The following is a 22,158-nucleotide window of genomic DNA, read 5'->3' as shown; positions in this document are numbered from 1 at the left end:
ATTACAGCTGTGAGTCTTTCTGGGTGAGTCTCTAAGAGTGATTACAGCTGTGAGTCTTTCTGGGTTAGTCTCTAAGAGTGATTACAGGTGTGAGTCTTTCTGGGTAATTCTCTAAGAGTGATTACAGGTGTGAGTCTTTCTGGGTAATTCTCTAAGAGCGATTACAGCTGTGAGTCTTTCTGGGTAAGTCTCTAAGATCGATTACAGCTGTGAGTCTTTCTGGGTAAGTCTCTAAGAGCGATTACAGCTGTGAGTCTTTCTGGGTAAGTCTCTAAGAGCGATTACAGCTGTGAGTCTTTCTGGGTAAGTCTCTAAGAGTGATTACAGCTGTGAGTCTTTCTGGGTAAGTCTCTAAGAGCGATTACAGCTGTGAGTCTTTCTGGGTACGTCTCTAAGAGCGATTACAGCTGTGAGTCTTTCTGGGTAAGTCTCTAAGAGCGATTACAGCTGTTAGTCTTTCTGGGTAAATCTCTAAGAGCGATTACAGCTGTTAGTCTTTCTGGGTAAATCTCTAAGAGCGATTACAGCTGTGAGTCTTTCTGGATAAGTCTCTAAGAGCTTTGCACACCTAGATTGTACAATATTAGCACATTATTATTATTGTAATTCTTCAAGCTCTGTCAAGTTGGTTGTTGTTCATTGCTAGACAGCTGTTTTCAAGACTTGCCATAAAGTTTCAAGCTGATTTAAGTCAAAACTGTAACTAGGACACTCATGAACATTCAATGTCGTCTTGGTAAGCAACTCCAGTGTATATTTGGCCTTGTGTTTTAGGTTATTGTCCTGCTGAAAGGTGAATTTGTCTCCCAGTGTCTGTTGGAAAGCGGACTGAACCAGGTTTTCCTCGAGGAATTTGCTGTGTTTAGCTCTATTACGTTTATTTTTATCCTAAAAAAACTCCCTAGTCTTTGCCGATGACAAGCATACCCATAACATGATGCAGCCACCATCATGCTTGAAAATATGAAGAGTGGTACTCAGTGATGTGTTGTGTTGGATTTTCCCCAAACATAACGCTTTGTATTCAGGACATAAAGTTGGATTTCTTAGACGATATTTTTGCAGTTTTACTTTAATGCCTTATTGAAAATTATTTGGGAATGTTTTTATTCTGTACGGGCTTCCTTCTTTTCACTCTGTCATTATATCTGTCATTATACTTCTATTCACTCTGTCAAAATATGTTATTCCGATAAACGTAACAGCTGTTTTAGTAACAGTATCAATAATCCTTTTCTGTAATTTTTTATAAACAATTTACATTTTTACCACATTTTCTACCACAGTTAGAGGGTATGACATCTCCGTCTACTTCTCTGCTTTTCAAATCTGTTCATGGATTAAAAATACATGCTATGGATCTAATGATACAGGTGTTTCAGTAACTGCATTAAGAAAAGTGTTCTCAACGTTTTCCAAACAGCCGGTTTGACCTCTTCCCCCAAAAAGTCAGACAAAAACTTGTGAAATCTTCCTCTACTTCTCTGCTTTTTAAATATGAAAAATAGGAATAGCTTCTACCAATCATTAGATATAGCTGTTTTAGTAACCCATCAAATGCGTTCATTAAGGATGCAGAAAGTCATGTCAGAAGATAGCAGACTCATTGCTTACCAACAACAGCTGCAAATTACAATAAAACTACATCACGTTTTGAAGTTCACTACTGACCACAAAACTACTGACCACACAAATCAAATTAAAGTTTATTTGTCACGTGCGCCAAATACAACAGTGAAATGCTTACTTACAGGCTCTAACCAATAGTGAAAAAAATGTATTAGGTGAACAATGGGTAAGTAAATTACAGAAAAGGATACACAACAGTAAAAAGACAGTGAAAAACAGTAGCGAGGCTATATACAGTAGCGAGGCTATAAAAGTAGCGAGGCTACATACAGACACCGGTTAGTCAGGCACAACTACTGAACCACACAAGTACTGACCACAACCACTGACCACACAACTACTGACCACTACTAAACCACAACTACAACTACTGACCACAACCACTGACCACACAACTACTGACCACAACCACTGACCACACAACTACTGACCACTACTAAACCACAACCACACAACTACTGACCACTACTAAACCACAACCACACAACTACTGACCACAACCACTGACCACACAACTACTGACCACTACTAAACCACAACCACACAACTACTGACCACTACTAAACCACAACTACAACTACTGACCACTACTAAACCACAACTACAACTACTGACCACAACCACACAACTACTGACCACACAACTACTGACCACAACCACTGACCACACAACTACTGACCACTACTAAACCACAACTACAACTACTGACCACTACTAAACCACAACTACAACTACTGACCACAACCACTGACCACAACCACTGACCACACAACTACTGACCACTACTAAACCACAACTACTGACCACAACCACACAACTACTGACCACAACCACTGACCACACAACTACTGACCACTACTAAACTACAACTACTGACCACAACCACACAACTACTGACCACAACCACTGACCACACAACTACTGACCACTACTAAACCACAACTACAACTACTGACCACAACCACACAACCACTGACCACACAACTACTGACCACAACCACTGACCACACAACTACTGACCACAACTACTGACCACACAAGTACTGACCACAACCACTGACCACACAACTACTGACCACTACTAAACCACAACTACAACTACTGACCACAACCAAACAATTGCTGACCACAACTACTGAACCACATAACCACTGACCCCACCACACAATATGTGACCACACAACTACTGACCACAGCTACTGACCACAATCACACAACTACCAACCACAACTCCTGACCACAACTAGTGACCACAACTAGTGACCACAACCATACAACTAGTGACCACAACTAGTGAACACAACTAGTGACCACAACCACACAACTAGTGACCACAACCATACAACTAGTGACCACAACTAGTGACCACAACCACACAACTAGTGACCACAACCATACAACTAGTGACCACAACTAGTGACCACAACTAGTGACCACAACCACACAACTACTGACCACCATTTAAAAAATACTGACAACAACCACACAACTGCTAGCCATAACTACTTGCCACTACCAACCACCTCTACCGGTCAAAACTACTGACCACAACTGCGAGTGCCAAGCAGAGACACATTGTGCCCCATTTTTTGGCCTTAATATGGCTCAGTATTTAGTATGACTCGGCCGGGGACTGTACTCCGAACTTTCCAATCTCAGGGCGGACATTCTAACCACAAGGCCACTGATGGGCATAACACTATAAGCTATAAGACAACGAGGTAATTGTGTACCTGTAGCATGGACTTAGGGTGTGGCAGCTCCTCACCCTGGTAGATTTTGATGTATGCCTGAAAGAAAAAAGAAAATGTCACCAAACACCTAAAGTACCAGTCAAAAGTTTGAACACACCTACTCATTCCAGGGTTTTTCTATATTTTTACTATTTTCTACATTGTAGAATAATAGCGAAGACATCAAAACTATGAAATAACACATATGGAATCATGTAGTAACCAAAAAATTGTGTTAAACAAATTCTTAAACAGATTCTTCAAAGTAGCCACCCTTTGCCTTGGCGACAACTTTGCACACTCTTGGAACTCTCTCAACCTGCTTCATGAGGTAGTCACCTGGAATGCATTTCAATTAACAGGTGTGCCTTCTTAAAAGTTAATTTGTGGAATTTCTTTCCTTCTTAATGCGTTTAGCCAATAAGTTGTGTTGTGACAAGGGTGGTAAACAGAATATAGACCTATTTGTTAAAAGGCCAAGCCCATATTATGACAAGAACAGCTCAAATAAGCAAAGAAAAACGGCATTCCATCATTACTTTAAGACATGAAGGTCAGTCAATCCGGAACATTTCAAGAACTTTGAACATTTCTTCAAGTGCAGTCGCAAAAACCATCAAGCACTATGATGAAACTGTCTCTCATGAGGACCGCCGCAGGAAAGGAAGACCCAGAGTTACCTCTGCTGCAGAGGATAAGTTTATCAGAGTTAACTGCACCTCAGATTGCAGCCCAAATAAATGCTTCAGAGTTCAAGTAACAGACACATCTCAACATCAACTGTTCAGAGGAGACTGTGTGAATCAGGCCTTCATGGTCAAATTGCTGCAAAGAAACCACTACTAAAGGACACCAATTAGAAGAAGAGACTTCTTTGGGCCAAGAAACATGAGCAATGGACATTAGATCGGTGGAAATCTGTCCGTCCTACCACCGTGTCTTTGTGAGACGCAGAGTAGGTGAACAGATGATCTCCGCATGTGTGGTTCCCACCGTGATGCATGGAGGAGGAGGTGTGATGGTGTGGGGTTGCTTTGCTGGTGACACTGTCAGTAACTTATTTAGAAGTCAAGGCACACCTAACCAGCATGGCTACCACAGCATTCTGCAGCGATACGCCATCCCATCTGGTTTGCGCTTAGTGGGACGATCATTTGTTTTTCAACAGGACAATGACCCGAAACACATCTCCAGGCTGTGAAGGGGCTATTTGGGATGAGTTGGCCTGCTGAGTGAAAGAAAAGCAGCCAACAAGTGCTCAGCATATGTGGGAACTCCCTCAAGACTGTTGGAAAAGCATTTTTTATTTTGCCAGGTAAGTTCTCATTTACAGCAACAACCTGGGATATAGTTACAGGGGATGAATGAGTCAATTGTAAGCTGGGGATGATTATGTGGCCACAATATGAAGACCAGATTTTGAATTTAGCCAGGACACTGGGGTTAACACCCCTACGAAAGACAGAATCCTACACAGGGCAATGTCCCCAATCACTGCCCTGGGATATACTTTTTTTTAGGTCTGAGGAAACGGTACCTCCAACTGGCCCTCCAACACCACTTCCAGCAGCATCTGGTTTCCCATCCAGGGACTGACCAGGACCAACCCTGTTTAGCTTCAGAAGCAAGCCATTAGTGGGATGCAGGGTGGTATGCTGCTGACCAATGAAATAACTATGAAATTCCAAGCATTCCAAGTGAAGCTGGTTAAGAGAATGCCAAAAGGGTGCAAAGCTGTCATCAAGGCAAAGGGTGGCTACTTTGAAGAATCTCAAATATAAAATATATTTTGATTTGTTTAACACTTTTTTGGGGTTACTACATGATTCCATATGTGTTATTTCATAGTGTTGATGTCTTCACTATTATTCTACAATGTAGAAAATAGTAAAAACAAAGAAAAAACCCTTGAATGAGTAGATGTGTCCAAACTTTTGACAGGTACAATACATTTGAATGTTTCTTAACAAAACATACTTCATCATATAGATGTTTAGATGTAGCTACAGACAGTATCATATAGATGTAGCTACAGACAGTATCATATAGCTACAGACAGTATCATATAGATGTAGCTACAGACAGTATCATGTAGATGTAGCTACAGACAGTATCATATAGATGTAGCTACAGACAGTATCATATAGATGTAGCTACAGACAGTATCATATAGATGTAGCTACAGACAGTATCATATAGCTACAGACAGTATCATATAGATGTAGCTACAGACAGTATCATATAGATGTAGCTACAGACAGTATCATATAGATGTAGCTACAGACAGTATCATATAGATGTAGCTACAGACAGTATCATATAGATGTAGGTACAGACAGTATCATATAGATGTAGCTACAGACAGTATCATATAGATGTAGGTCATCTCTTCAATCAAAATCTCGGTCTCTAACCTTAAAGTACTCCAGCAGGCCTCTGCAGGTGATGTTGCTGCCGTTGATCTCCTTGACATCCAGGTTCTTGGGACTCAGCAGCCACGGGACCAGGATCTGCAGGTTGTTGATGAACTCACGATCGATCTCTGCATGCGGGTTAGGGAGAAGATTACAAGGGTCGTTATGCAACAGTAGTGCTGATGACCCTTTTATTTTATTTTATTTTACCGTTATTTTACCAGGTAAGTTGACTGAGAACACGTTCTCATTTGCAGCAACGACCTGAGGAATAGTTACAGGGGAGAGGAGGGGGATGAATGAGCCAATTGTAAACTGGGGATTATTAGGTGACCATGATGGTTTGAGGGCCAGATTGGGAATTTAGCCAGGACACCGGGGTTAACACGCCCTGAGCTGGGCGTGAACCAGCGACTCTCTGCACACAGGTTAGGGAGAGGAATAGGAGCCCTATAGAAAAAACCTACTGGTGTCCTTCTTGTCATGGTGTGACAATTTCATAATTCCTTGACCATTTCTATTATATGGAATTTGATCAGACAGTTACTGTATATTTTGTAGGAAAGAAACTGCTGTGTGTATTAAGACTGGGTGATCATGACGTAGTCTACCTTTGAGTCTGCCGTCGAAGTTCGGGTTGGTGGCCACTTTGAGTCCGGGGTGGGGCATCAGGAAGCAGGAGATGTTGGTGAAGCAGGAGTGGATGTGTTTACGAACGTTCTGCAGTTCCTCGTGTTGATTCTCAGAGATCTACAACACAGACATACACAACACAATACACGACCACAGACCAACCACAGACAGACATACACAACACAATACACAACCACAGACCGACCACAGACAGACATACACAACACAATACACAACCACAGACCAACCACAGACAGACATACACAACACAATACACAACCACAGACCAACCACAGACATACACAACACAATACACAACCACAGACCAACCACAGACATACACAACACAATACACGACCACAGACCAACCACAGACCAACCACAGACCAACCACAGACATACACAACACAATACACAACACAATACACAACCACAGACCAACCACAGACCAACCACAGACATACACAACACAATACACAACACAATACACAACCACAGACCAACCACAGACCAACCACAGACATACACAACACAATACACGACCACAGACCAACCACAGACCAACCACAGACATACACAACACAATACACGACCACAGACCAACCACAGACAGACATACACAACACAATACACAACCACAGACCGACCACAGACCAACCACAGACAGACATACACAACACAATACACGACCACAGACCAACCACAGACCAACCACAGACATACACAACACAATACACGACCACAGACCAACCACAGACAGACATACACAACACAATACACAACCACAGACCGACCACAGACCAACCACAGACAGACATACACAACACAATACACGACCACAGACCAACCACAGACCAACCACAGACATACACAACACAATACACAACCACAGACCGACCACAGACAGACATACACAACACAATACACAACCACAGACCGACCACAGACCAACCACAGACAGACATACACAACACAATACACAACCACAGACCGACCACAGACCAACCACAGACAGACATACACAACACAATACACAACCACAGACCGACCACAGACCAACCACAGACAGACAAACACACACACACACACACAACCACAGACACGTACGACCACAGACCGACACACACACAACCACAGACACGTACAACCACCGGCCAACACAACCACAGACACGCATCAACCACAGACCAACCCCAGAAAGACACAGATACAACCAAAGACACAGACACAGACGGACACAGACGGACACAGACAGAGACACAACCACAGTTGGTAACAGTGTTGTTACTACTGATGCCGAGGCTGTGAGATCCATTCCTGCAGAGGATCACAGGGATCTGTACGTTTCTTTGGATGAAAGCTTCTGCTTATAATATTATTATTATTACAGTTTACATGATGATGTAGAATAAATAGCATCCCTTTTAGTTTCGATGAATGACAAACTGTTAATATAACTTGTTGTTGTTGTCGTTATCTTTAGATGAACCACGATAATCATCTGTGACCTCTGACCTTGAGCCTCTTCTCCAGGAACTTCATGCCTCCTTCCTGTCCGTAGCCAAACTCGTAAGGGAAACTCCAATCCCGGACTAGGAATATCATGGACTGAAACGACACACAGGTTCAACTAAGTTACAACGCAGTAGGAGGTTACCACGCAGTAGGAGGTTACCACGCAGTAGGAAGTTACCACGCAGTAGGAGGTTACCACGCAGTAGGAGGTAAACAGCATGAGCTGATGTAGAGTACCCCAAAACATGTATGTCGAGGTGCTGACTAACAGAGATTGAAGTGTATAAAAGTAAACAAGGTAGTAGTAGCAAGGCAAGTTTGTGATAGCGAGACGTTATTAAAGTAGAGAGGATGTACAGCGCCCTTCAGAAAGTGTTCACACCCCTTGGTTTTTTCCAACAACAAAAAAATGATTAAATTGAGATTGTGTCCCTGGCCCTACACACAATACCCCATAATGTCAAAGTGGAATTATATTTTGAAGAAATGTTTACACATTAATTAAAAATGAAAAGCTGAAATGTCTTAAGTCCATAAGTATTCAACCCTTTTGTCATGTCGAGCCTAAATACGCTCAAGTGTAAACATGTGGGTCTGAATACTTACGTAATTCAGTTTTTTGTTTTTTTCAATACATTTCCAAACATTTCTCAACATCTGTTTTCGTTTTTGCACTATAAATGAGATATTTCCTTATTTCATTTTCAATAAATTAGCAAAAGTTCTAAAAATATGTTTTAACTTTGTACTGTTGATGGATTAGAGAATAAAAACAATTTAATCTATTTTGAATTCAGGTTGTAACACAATAAAATGTGGAATAAGTCAAAGGGGTCTGAATACTTTCTGACGGAACTGTAAATAGTTCCTGCTCTGGTAAACTGAATTATTTTTTTAAATATTTTATTTATTTAAGTAGGCAAGTCAGTTAAGAATGACAGCCTGGGAACAGTGGGTTAACTGCCTTGTTCAGGGGTAGAACGACAGATTTTTATCTTGTCGGCTCAGGGATTCAATCTAGCAACCTTTCGGTTACTAGCCCAACGCTCTAACCACTAGGCTACCTGCCGCCCCAATTAGCCTTATTGTATAAGCTCACAATTCTGTTTCACAGCCTGTCAGTCTGGTTCATAGAGATAGATAGAGGGCATTTCTTTGCATCTGTGTGATAATGGCTTCTGTGACAGCATGGGCAGAGCCATTAGGGGAATTCTCAATTTTAAAGTAGTCCATTTCTTCTTCTACTACTTGTATGAGTCAGTAAACAAACTGAAAAGGTGCATACTGCCCCCTGGATTGTGTTGTCTGAACAGGTATAAAACCAAGACTGGTGATTTACTTCCTCCTACAGTTATGGAATGTTTGCGCAGGAGCTACATTCATTGGCTGATCCCTCCTGATGTGATTCTTTCTTAATCCATAGGAAGTCCCACTCAGTTGATTACTTCAAACTGGTGAAAGTGTTCAATGGCGCTGCCCGTGCATAAAACAGGCGTTGGGGCACTGGAGCTGTCTATCTAAGTCTATGGTCCGGTTGCACAAGGCTAGAACGGAATAACAGGAAGGGAAATGTCCTACCTGGAATGGTTTAAGGAACGTCTCCTCCATGGCCAGTCTGCCATACTCAGTGAAGAGCTACAAAACAGGAAAAGACAAATTCAACATCGATCACAATCAGGAATTTGTGAATAAAGTGAATTTCTGTGTGGGGTGGGGGGGGTGGGTGGGTGGGTGGGTTTGGGGGGGGGGGGGGTGGGGGGGGGTCATCATCTATCTGAATGTCTCAACAGTAAAAGACCTCAGTGATACTGTAGATAATGTAATCAATTCGTCTACTGTACCTGTAAGTGTTGAAGATCATCCTCCTGGACATTCTGGGAGATGTTGTACACCTGGGAAATATAACATCATCTATAATAATAACAATATAATATAACATACAAGTGTTTGAAAAGTTATTACATTTTCTACATTTAAAAAAAAAAAACGTATTTTTGTTGTTGTTGTTGTTGCCACAAAGGTAATCCTGGATAGCAGAGAAGATCTACCCTCGTCAAGGTCTCTAAAGCAAATTCATTATTATTTATGTTCAAATACAGTGAGGTTATTAAGGCAAGAGCTATTGTACCTGCATGGAGCTGATCATGGTGCTTAGTGCGAACACAGTGGCTGAGTCCCTCAACGTAGACTGGCTGTCAAACGTTCCCTGGGTATCCATCAGTAGAACGGCCACCTGAGGGGCGAGACGGGAGAACATATAAGTCTACATTCAACACTGTTAACGTCGTTACAGTTTCACAGAGCTCACGAGGAATTCATAAGTGATATTCTTTAAGAATAAATGGGTGTGTACAGGTAACTGCCCAAAAAATTATGAACACACACACACACACACACACACACACACACACACACACACACACACACACACACACACACACACACCGACATAAAGTGTCTTAATAGGGTATTGGGCCACCATGAGTCCCAAGAACAGCTTCAATGAGCCTTGGTATAGATTCTACAAGTGTCTGGAACTCTATAGGAAGGACGCGACACCATTCTTCCACGAAAAATTAAATCGCATATGGTTTACATATTTTGTTCATGCTCATCAAACCATTCAGTAACCACTCGTGGCCGTGAGGATGGGGGCGTTTGTCATCCTGAAAGAGACCACTCCCATCTGGATAGAAATGATTCCCCATAGGTTGAAAGGTGATCACTCAGAATGGCTGTGTAGGCCTTTTTAATTGGTGTTTACCTTGTCCTCTTAAGGCGCTGGGAGGACCGTAAACCATGGCAGGAAAATGCAACCCCCTGCACCATAACAGAGCCGCCAGAGCCCTCGTTTACCCAGGTGTTTCCTTTACTTTGATAGTTACCTCGTCATGTAATACAACAGTCTGTATGATACATTTACATGACTTTGGCAGTTACCTCGTCATGTAATACAACAGTCTGTATGATACATTTCCTTTACTTTGGCAGTTACCTCGTCATGTAATACAACAGTCTGTATGATACATTTACATGATGAAAAAACATCTGGGGGAAAAAATTATCACAGATTGGGCCTTTAAATGTAGTCGTCATACAGGATCTACCCATAGGGCTCTGGTCAAAAGTAGTGCACTACATAGGGAATAGGGCTCTGGTCAACAGTAGTGCACTACATAGGGAATAGGGTTCTGGTCAACAGTAGTGCACTACATAGGGAATAGGGTTCTGGTCAACAGTAGTGCACTACATAGGGAATAGGGCTCTGGTCAAAAGTAGTGCACTACATAGGGAATAGGGCTCTGGTCAAAAGTAGTGCACTACGCTCTGGTCTAATGTAGTGCACTACATAGGGAATAGGGCTCTGGTCAAAAGTAGTGCACTACATAGGGAATAGGGCTCTGGTCAAAAGTTGTGCACTACATAGGGAATAGGGCTCTGGTCAAAAGTAGTGCACTACATAGGGAATAGGGCTCTGGTCAAAAGTAGTGCACTACGTTCTGGTCTAAAGTAGTGCACTACATAGGGAATAGGGCTCTGGTCAAAAGTAGTGCACTACAGGGGGCCTCCCGGGTGGCGCAGTGGTCTAGGGCACTGCATCGCAGTGCTAGCTGAGCCACCAGAGTCTCTGGGTTCGCGCCCAGGCTCTGTCGCAGCCGGCCGCGACCGGGAGGTCCGTGGGGCGACGCACAATTGGCATAGCGTCGTCCGGGTTAGGGAGGGTTTGGCCGGTAGGGATATCCTGTCTCATCGCGCTCCAGCGACTCCTGTGGCGGGCCGGGCGCAGTGCGCCCTAACCAAGGGGGCCAGGTTCACGGTGTTTCCTCCGACACATTGGTGCGGCTGGCTTCCGGGTTGGAGGCGCGCTGTGTTAAGAAGCAGTGCGGCTTGGTTGGGTTGTGCTTCGGAGGACGCATGGCTTTTGACCTTCGTCTCTCCCGAGCCCGTACGGGAGTTGTGTAGCAATGAGACAAGATAGTAATTACAAGCGATTGGATACCACGAAAATTGGGGAGAAAATGGGATAATTGTTTTTTTTTAAATATATAAAAATTAAAAAAAGTAGTGCACTACTTTAGACCAGAGCGTAGTGCACTACATAGGGAATAGGGCTCTGGTCTAAAGTAGTGCACTACATAGGGAATAGGGCTCTAGGGTGCCATTTGGTACGCAACCCAACAGGGACAACAGGTCAAAGGTCAGACTCTGGTACCTTGCGTCCATCTGGCTTGTCCACCAGAAAGACTTGGCTCCAGATCTGAATCCCGGTGGTCTCTCTCTCAGATCCACCCCTCCAGGAGAACCCTGTCAGAGGCTCCTCTGACTCCCCCAGCCACTCTTCAGATGCCTGGGGAGTATGGACACAGATATAGCCCAGCATGAGTCAATACATAGATACAGGCCAGCCAATGATATAGCCCAGCATGAGTCAATACATAGATACAGGCCAGCCAATGATATAGCTCATCATGAGTCAATACATAGATACAGGCCAGACAATGATATAACCCAGCATGAGTCAATACATAGATACAGGCCAGACAATGATATAGCCCAGCATGAGTCAATACATAGATACAGGCCAGCCAATGATATAGCCCAGCATGAGTCAATACATAGATACAGGCCAGACAATGATATAGCTCAGCATGAGTCAATACATAGATACAGGCCAGACAATGATATAGCCCAGCATGAGTCAATACATAGATACAGGCCAGACAATGATATAGCCCAGCATGAGTCAATACATAGATACAGGCCATACAATGATATAGCCCAGCATGAGTCAATACATAGATACAGGCCATACAATGATATAGCCCAGCATGAGTCAATACATAGATACAGGCCAGACAATGATATAGCCCAGCATGAGTCAATACATAGATACAGGCCAGACAATGATATAGCCCAGCATGAGTCAATACATAGATACAGGCCATACAATGATATAGCCCAGCATGAGTCAATACATAGATACAGGCCAGACAATGATATAGCCCAGCATGAGTCAATACATAGATACAGGCCATACAATGATATAGCCCAGCATGAGTCAATACATAGATACAGGCCAGACAATGATATAGCCCAGCATGAGTCAATACATAGATACAGGCCAGACAATGATATAGCCCAGCATGAGTCAATACATAGATACAGGCCATACAATGATATAGCCCAGCATGAGTCAATACATAGATACAGGCCAGACAATGATATAGCCCAGCATGAGTCAATACATAGATACAGGCCAGACAATGATATAGCCCAGCATGAGTCAATACATAGATACAGGCCAGACAATGATATAGCCCAGCATGAGTCAATACATAGATACAGGCCATACAATGATATATAAGCAGATGAGTGAATTCAGAGACAAAATGCAGGGAAAGACAGCACAGTTAAATGTTTCTGGGAATGCACCAATACTCCTTAACCTAAATCACACATCATCCGATAATCTTAATCATCACATTATGTCACTGCAGGACGCTGATGGAGAGTTTACAGCATGTGGCTTTCATGCTGAGAGATGGGTCCTAACCGGGTCAAAGGGACATGAACCCATGCCAGTCATGACATCACTGTGTTCGCTGAACAATACCACTTCCTGCATCACCGGCTCACACTGGGTCTGGAGCTTAGAACCACTATCTCACAAACACATGTGACCACCCAAACGTCTCAGTGTAACAGTATAACTTTAAACCGTCCCCTCGCCCCGACCTCGGGCACGAACCAGGGACCCTCTGCACACATCAACAACAGTCACCCACGAAGCATCGTTACCCATCGCTCCACAAAAGCCGCGGCCCTTGCAGCGCAAAGAGGAAACACTACTTCTAGGTTTCAGAGCAAGTGACGTAACTGATTGAAACGCTATTAGCACGTACCCGCTAACTAGTTAGCCATTTCACATCCGTTACACTAGCCAGCTTCACCACCCACACATCTTAGCCAGCTTCACCACCCACACATCTTAGCCAGCTGCACCACCCAAAAAGCTGCTGCTTCTCTCTGTTCATATACGCATAGTCACTTTAACTATACATTCATGTACATACTACCTCAATTGGGCCGACCAACCAGTACCCGGAGTGAGGTTACCAATCCCCCATCATTTACGCAAGCATGACCTTTGAACTCACCTGGCTGTACATGTAACGCAGCATGAAGTCCATGAGGAAGGACTTGCCCTTGCGGAACGCCCCGGCCACAGATATGGCCACCACTTCCCTGTTCTGGACCTCCTCGGCCAATAGGATCCGGCTCAGCGCCGCCTCGTCCAGCTCGAAGGTGTGGTCGTCCTTGACAACCAGCACCTGGATGGGCCGCGCACTTCCGTCAGGCTCCTCCTCCTCCGAGCTCCAGTCGTATGCGGCTTTGTCTGTGAAGGACCCTGTCACATGATGGGGGATGTCACATGATGGGGGATGTCACATGATGGGGGATGTCACATGATGGGGGATGTCACATGATGGGGGATGTCACATGATGGGGGATGTCACATGATGGGGGATGTCACATGATGGGGGAGGGAATGTAAAAAATGAAAGAATATTGCACATCCTATGTTTGTAACGTTCCCAAGTTCAGCTGAAATGGCTGTCTATTCCCCGTATAGTGAACAAGTCTTGACCAGAGCCCTACTGTACGTGATGCCATTTAGGATGCCCTGTCACACCCTGATCTGTTTCATTTTTACATTTACATTTTAGTCATTTAGCAGACGCTCTTATCCAGAGCGACTTACAGTAGAGTGCATACATTTTTACATACTGAGACAAGGATATCCCTACCGGCCAAACCCTCCCTAACCCAGACGACGCTATGCCAATTGTGCGTCGCCCCATGGACCTCCCGGTTGCGGCCGGCTGCGACAGAGCCTGGGCGCGAACCCAGAGTCTCTGGTGGAAGAGCTAGCACTGCGATGCAGTGCCCTAGACCACTGCGCCACCCGGGTTTCCCCTGTCTTTGTGATTGTCTCCACCCCCCTCCAGGTGTCGCCCATATTCCCCATTATCCCCTGTGTATTTATTATCCCCTGTGTTCTCTGTTTGTCCCCTGTGTTCTCTGTCTGTTGCCAGTTCGTCTTGTTTGTCAAGTCAACCAGCGGTTTTCGTCTCAACGTTTTCGTTCCTCGCTCTCCTGGTTTTGACCCTTGCCTGTCCTGTCTCTGAGCCCGCTTGCCGTCCTGTACCTTTCCCCCACTACTCTGGTTATCGACCCCTGCCTGCCTTGACCTGTCGTTTTCTTGCCCCTGGTGCCGTAATAAACATTGTTACTCTGACACAGTCTGCATCTGGGTCTTACCTTCAAACCTGATAGCGCCCTACAGGAAATAGAATACCATTTCTGACAAAACTGCACACTCTATAATACGCCCAGTTATCGATTGACCAATCAACATTAGGCACCCGATGCCGTCCTCTGAGGTATAGGGGAAATGGAGAAACACTTTATGTCCTATAAACAGAGAAAGAATAAGCTGCAAAGAGGTTGCCATCAAAGTGTACAAAATTGATAATTTGATACTTTACAGACACAGTCTAATTGTATTTGAACTGATTTACAGCAGGGAAACTCAACCCAAACAATACTCCATTCACAGTATACTGTGTGCGAATGTAATTCAAATACGGAAATGACCACTTTTAGTAATGACAGGCCGTGTTAGAGGCTTCTTAATACCATAATAGCTGTCTATCCGGTGGTTAACACATCGATATCATCTCATCCCATATAGGCTGTTTCCCAAAAGGCACCCTCTTCCTTACCTCGTACACTACATTTGACTAGAGCCTCATGTGCCTTGGTCACAAGTAGTGCACTACAGAGGGAATATAGTGCTATTTGGGATGCAGCCCATGTGCATTTGGACTGAGAGAGAGAGAGAGAGAGAGAGAGAGAGAGAGAGAGGGAGAGACGGGAGAGAGAGTAGAGAGAGAGAGAGAGGGAGAGAGAGAGGGGAGAGAGAGAGAGAGAGAGAGAGAGAGAGAGAGAGAGAGAGAGAGAGAGAGAGAGAGAGAGGAGAGAGAGAGAGAGAGAGAGAGAGAGAGAGAGAGAGAGAGAGAGAGAGAGAGAGAGAGAGAGAGAGAGAGAGAGAGAGAGAGAGAGAGAGAGAGAGAGAGAGAGAGAGAGAGAGAGAGAGAGAGAGAAGCTTTCCTTTCCGGGAATGCAGTGACTCAGTCTGCCTACGATCTGCCCGCCTCTCCATAGTCTCCAATCTACCTGCCTCTCCATAGTCTCCAGAGGCCCGCCTCTCCATAGTCTCCAATCTACCTGCCTCTCCATAGTCTCTAATCTGCCTGCCTCTCCATAGTCTCCAGAGGCCCGCCTCTCCAGTCTCCAATCTGCCTGCCTCTCCACAGTCTCCAATCTACCCGCCTCTCCACAGTCTCCAATCTGCCTGCCACTCCACAGTCTCTAATCTGCCTGCCACTCCACAGTCTCTAATCTGCCCGCCTCTCTACAGTCTCTAATCTGCCTGCCACTCCACCGTCTCTAATCTGCCCGCCTCTCCACAGTCTCCAATCCACCCGCCTCTCCACAGTCTCCAATCTACCCGCCTCTCCACAGTCTCCAATCTACCCGCCTCTCCACAGTCTCCAATCTGCCTGCCACTCCACAGTCTCCAATCTGCCTGCCACTCCACAGTCTCCAATCTGCCTGCCACTCCACAGTCTCCAATCTACCCGCCTCTCCACAGTCTCCAATCTGCCTGCCACTCCACAGTCTCTAATCTGCCCGCCTCTCCACAGTCTCTAATCTGCCCGCCACTCCACAGTCTCCAAACTGCTTGCCTCTCCACAGTCTCCAATCTGCCTGCCTCTCCATAGTCTCCAGAGGCCCGCCTCTCCACAGTCTCCAATCTGCCTGCCACTCCACAGTCTCCAATCTGCCTGCCTCTCCACAGTCTCTAATCTGCCCGCCACTCCACGGTCTCCAATCTGCCTGCAACTCCACAGTCTCCAATCTACCTGCCTCTCCACAGTCTCTAATCTGCCTGCCACTCCACAGTCTCCAATCTGCCTGCCTCTCCACAGTCTCTAATCTGCCTGCCACTCCACAGTCTCTAATCTGCCCGCCTCTCCACAGTCTCCAGAGGCCTGGTGGTTGTGTAGGCTGCAAAATCCTAGCTAGTCTAGTGTATTAACAGGGAGAAGACTGAGGGACATAGAGTCACGGTGTTGGTGGCTGTCCATCGGTGTGTATGGTTGACAATAGCCAATCATGTTCCTTCCTCGAAGTAATGTCTTGGGTTAGCATGAACAGGTTAGCTGTCTGCTAACACAGAGAAGTGTTGATAGATAGAACACGTCCTCTCTCTCTCTGACAACAATCTAAGGATATCATCACCCACAACCACTCCAAGCTCTAATTCTGCATTTGGAAGATCAGATGACGTAAGAGATGAGAGATTTGTATGACATAACAAACATAGCATAGTGTGTCCCAAATGGCACCCTATTCCCCATGAAGTGCACTACGTTACATACTAGCCCTGTTGGACCCTGGTCAAAGGTAGTGCACTACATAGGGAACAGGGTGCAGAATACAGTTAATAATTTAAACAGTCGTCTCCTGCGATGTTTCTCAGGTCTGGACTTGACTGGGGCATGTATTTATTCTCACCAACAAAAAGGCCATAGCAACGATGCCTGTCTGAAAATAACTGACAAACTTGTTCTCTCCACATAAATGTTTTTTTTATTTTTTTATTTAACCTTTATTTAGCTAGTCAAGTCAGTTAAGAATAAATTCTTATTTTACAATGACGACCTACCCCGACCAAATCCTAACCCGGACGACGCTGGGCCAATTGTGCGCCGCTCTACAGGACTCCCAATCACGGCCGGTTGTGACACAGCCTGGAATCAAACCAGGCTCTGTAGTGACGCCTCGAAGCACTGCTGAGATGCAGTGCCTTAGACCGCTGCGCCACTCTGGAACCCAACACTACATCCCAAATAGCTATTTCCTATGTAGTGCACTACTTGTGACCAGGGACCCTATTCCCTATGTAGTGCACTACTTGTGACCAGGGACCCTATTCCCTATGTAGTGCACCACTTTTGACCAGGGACCCTATTCCCCATGTAGTGCACTACTTTTGACCAGGGACCCTATTCCCCATGTAGTGCACTACTTTTGACCAGGGACCCTATTCCCCATTTAGTGCACTACTTTTGACCAGGGACCCTATTCCCCATGTAGTGCACTACTTTTGACCAGGGACCCTATTCCCCATGTAGTGCACTACTTTTGACCAGGGACCCTATTCCCCATGTAGTGCACTACTTTTGACCAGGGACCCTATTCCTCATGTAGTGCACTACTTTTGACCAGGGACCCTATTCCATATGTAGTGCACTACTTTTGACCAGGGACCCTATTCCCTATGTAGTGCACTACTTTTGACCAGGGACTCTATTCCCTATGTAGTCCATTACTTTCGACCAGGGACTCTATTCCCTATGTAGTCCATTACTTTCGACCAGGGCCCACAGGGAAATAGGTTGCCATTTGGGCCCTTATCCATGGTCAAAAGTAGTGCACTCCATTACATACTAGCCCTATGGACCCTGGTCAAAAGTAGTGCACTACATTACATACTAGCCCTATGGACCCTGGTCAAAAGTAGTGCACTACATTACATACTAGCCCTATGGACCCTGGTCAAAAGTAGTGCACTACATTACATACTAGCCCTATGGACCCTGGTCAAAAGTAGTGCACTACATTACATTCTAGCCCTATAGACCCTGGTCAAAAGTAGTGCACTACATTACATTCTAGCCCTATAGACCCTGGTCAAAAGTAGTGCACTACATTACATACTAGCCCTATGGACCCTGGTCAAAAGTAGTGCACTACATTACATACTAGCCCTATGGACCCTGGTCAAAAGTAGTGCACTACATTACATACTAGCCCTATGGACCCTGGTCAAAAGTAGTGCACTACATTACATACTAGCCTTATGGACCCTGGTCAAAAGTAGTGCACTACATTACATACTAGCCCTATGGACCCTGGTCAAAAGTAGCGCGCTACACAGGGAACAGGGTCCCATTTGGGATACAAACCCAACCTCCAGACTAGCTGCTTCTTGCACCTCCTGCTCCAAAGCAGCTTCAGACATCAGTTGAGCCAGAGTCAAATCAAATCAAATCAAATTAAATTTTTCACATACACATATGGTTAGCAGATTGCGAGTGTAGCGAAATGATTGTGCTTCTAGTTCCGACAATGCAGTAATAACCAACGAGTAATCTAACCTAACAATTCCACAACAACTACCTTATACACACACAAGTGTAAAGGGATAAAGAATATGTACATAAAGATATATGAATGAGTGATGGTACAGAACGGCATAGGCAAGATGCAGTAGATGGTATAGAGTACAGTATATACATATGAGATGAGTAATGTAGGGTATGTAAACAGTCTAGGTCTACTCTACGGTAAATGTAACTGGGTCAACGCTTATGGTTGCTCAGTTCTCTTTGATAATAAGCAATAGCATTTCATTCCACCCTATGGTTCCCAACCCAGTCTTCTTAGCTATCGTAATATGCTACGTTATGTGGAACGCCTGACAGCATTTAGTCTGTCTAATGACGATGGTTATAACAAGCTAATTTTTACTATGTGATAACAGACCCAAATGATATGGCACAATTGGTGTTTATCAAACAGATATGAGAAAAACACCAATAGAAAAACACAGAAGTACATGTCGATCGCTGTGAGTGAAAATGTAACGGTAAGGACGATGTAATCTGTTTTCTTCAGGTCCACCCATACCCCCTATAGCCTGTAGCATCGCCTTGACAGGTATTTAATTACCCAGTACTGGTTCATTCTAGACTTGTGTTTGTACTGCTGTCTTTCGTTATTCTATGCCAGAATAATTCCAAAGGGTGCGTGGATCGGGATGCTTAGACAGACGCTGCACTGGCCTGTAGAGTGAATCTAGTAGACGCTTGGCTTGGGTTTATATTAGTTTATCAGTGGAGCTTGGTTGGGTCTGGTCCAGGCCAGCGTTTCTGCTGTGGTTGAGAATTTAATAGATATATATATAATAACGATTTGTTCTGACAACAACATGCAAATATGACAACGACTGCTACATCATGATTCGTGCACAAACACCCCTTCAGCTGCATTGCTGAGACTCTCCGTAGCCTAGTGAACCCCTTATTATGCGGTTTACAGATGACCAATTCAGTTGTCTTCATAATTATGAACCACTCACCCCAGCTGTCTCTGTCTTTACGGTTTCTCGCCATGGTGTTCCTTTCTGTTGACTGTACGTGCAATCCTAAACGGCTGTCATGTAGACACCGGAGCAATAGAAGAACCTATTAAATCCGACACGGAGGAGAATGCTCATAAAAGGGAGGATGCTGAAGCTGACGGGAGTTGGGTGTGCAGTATTTGTATCCGCCGCTAGTAGGTGCTGTTTCAATGGTTGTCGTTTTTTGGGGGGGGGCGTTATAAAGATACTGCTAACTGTATTATTTTTTATTTTAAAAAACAAATATATTTATATATATATATATATAATATGTATATATGTATACAGAAGATAGCCCTATTTGGTAAAAGACCAAGTCCATATTATGGCAAGAACAGATAAAAAAATACATATATATTTCACCTTTATTTAACCAGGTAGGCTAGTTGAGAACAAGTTCTCATTTACAACTGCGAACTGGCCAAGATAAAGCAAAGCAGTGCGACACAAACAACAACACAGAGTTACACATGGAATAAACAAGCGTACGGTCAATAACACAATATAAAAAAAGAAAGTCTATATACAGTGTGTGCAAATGGCGTGAGGAGGTAAGATAATAAATAGGCCATAGTAGTGAAGTTATTCACAATTTAGCATATTAACACTGGAGTGATAAAAGAGCAGATGATGATGTGCAAGTAGAGATACTGGTGTGCAAAAGAGCAGAAAAGTAAATAAAAACAATATGGGGATGAGGTAGGTAGATTGGGTGGGCTATTTACAGATGGACTATGTACAGCTGCAGCGATCGGTTAGCTGCTCAGAAAGCTGATGTTTAAAGTTAGTGAGGGAAATATAAGTCTCCAGCTTCAGCGATTTTTTTCAATTCGTTCCAGTCACTGGCAGCAGAGAACTGTAAGGAAAGGCGGCCAAAGGAGGTGTTGGCTTTGGGGATGACCAGTGAGATATACCTGCTGGAGCACGTGCTACAGGTGGGTGTTGTTATCGTGACCAGTGAGCTGAGATAAGGCGGAGCTTTACCTAGCATAGACTTATAGATGACATGGAGCCAGTGGGTCTAGCGATGAATATGTAGCGAGGGCCAGCCGACTAGAGCATACAGGTCGCAGTTGTGGGTGGTATAAGGGGCTTTGGTAACAAAACGGATGGCACTGTGATAGACTGCATCTATTTTTCTGAGTAGAGTATTGGAAGCTATTTTGTAGATGACATCGCCGAAGTCGAGGATCGGTAGGATAGTCAGTTTTACTAGGGTAAGTTTGGCGGCGTGAGTGAAGGAGGCTTTGTTGCGAAATAGAAAGTCGATTCTAGATTTGATTTTGGATTGGAGATGTTTAAAATGAGTCTGGAAGGAGAGTTTACAGTCTAGCCAGACACCTAGGTATTTATAGATGTCCACATATTCTAGGTCGGAACCGTCCAGGGTGGTGATGCTAGTCGGGCGGGCGGGTGCGGGCAGCGAACGGTTGAAGAGCATGCATTTGGTTTTACTAGCGTTTAAGAGCAGTTGGAGGCCACGGAAGGAGTGTTGTATGGCATTGAAGCTCGTTTGGAGGTTAGTTAACATTGTGTCCAAAGAAGGGCCAGATGTATACAGAATGATGTCGTCTGCGTAGAGGTGGATCAGGGAATCACCCGCAGCAAGAGCGACATCGTTGATATATACAGAGAAAAGAGTCGGCCCGAGAATTGAACCCTGTGGTACCCCCATAGAGACTGCCAGAGGTCTGGACAACAGGCCCTCCGATTTGACACACTAAACTCTGTCTGCGAAGTAGTTGAACCAGGCGAGGCAGTCATTTGAGAAACCAAGGCTGTCGAGTCTGCCGATAAGAATACGGTGATTGACAGAGTCGAAAGCCTTGGCCAGGTCGATGAAGACGGCTGCACAGTACTGTCTTTTATCGATGGCGGTTATGATATTGTTTAGTACCTTGAGCGTGAATGAGGTGCA

General features: G+C 44.5%; 1 protein-coding gene across 1 annotated transcript in view; it reads right to left on the bottom strand.

Moving 5' to 3' along the window:
• The window catches only part of atl1 (atlastin GTPase 1), a 31,655-nt gene extending 11,278 nt beyond the window's left edge, over window positions 1–20,377 (bottom strand). Inside the window, exons 1-10 of the mRNA XM_055862522.1 lie at window positions 20,199–20,377; window positions 14,083–14,333; window positions 12,138–12,272; window positions 10,053–10,157; window positions 9,766–9,816; window positions 9,503–9,559; window positions 7,925–8,017; window positions 6,388–6,526; window positions 5,777–5,904; window positions 3,363–3,419 (exon numbers count right to left, since the gene is read on the bottom strand). Of these exons, the coding sequence (XP_055718497.1) occupies window positions 3,363–3,419; window positions 5,777–5,904; window positions 6,388–6,526; window positions 7,925–8,017; window positions 9,503–9,559; window positions 9,766–9,816; window positions 10,053–10,157; window positions 12,138–12,272; window positions 14,083–14,333; window positions 20,199–20,232 (1,050 nt within the window). The 5' untranslated portion in view covers window positions 20,233–20,377. The remainder of the gene's footprint in view (window positions 1–3,362; window positions 3,420–5,776; window positions 5,905–6,387; window positions 6,527–7,924; window positions 8,018–9,502; window positions 9,560–9,765; window positions 9,817–10,052; window positions 10,158–12,137; window positions 12,273–14,082; window positions 14,334–20,198) is intronic.
• Window positions 20,378–22,158: the final 1,781 nt, after the last annotated feature.

Source organism: Salvelinus fontinalis, chromosome 15 (assembly GCF_029448725.1).
Source record: "Salvelinus fontinalis isolate EN_2023a chromosome 15, ASM2944872v1, whole genome shotgun sequence".
Taxonomy (NCBI): domain Eukaryota; kingdom Metazoa; phylum Chordata; class Actinopteri; order Salmoniformes; family Salmonidae; genus Salvelinus; species Salvelinus fontinalis.
This window is presented reverse-complemented; position numbering and strand designations above follow the sequence as displayed.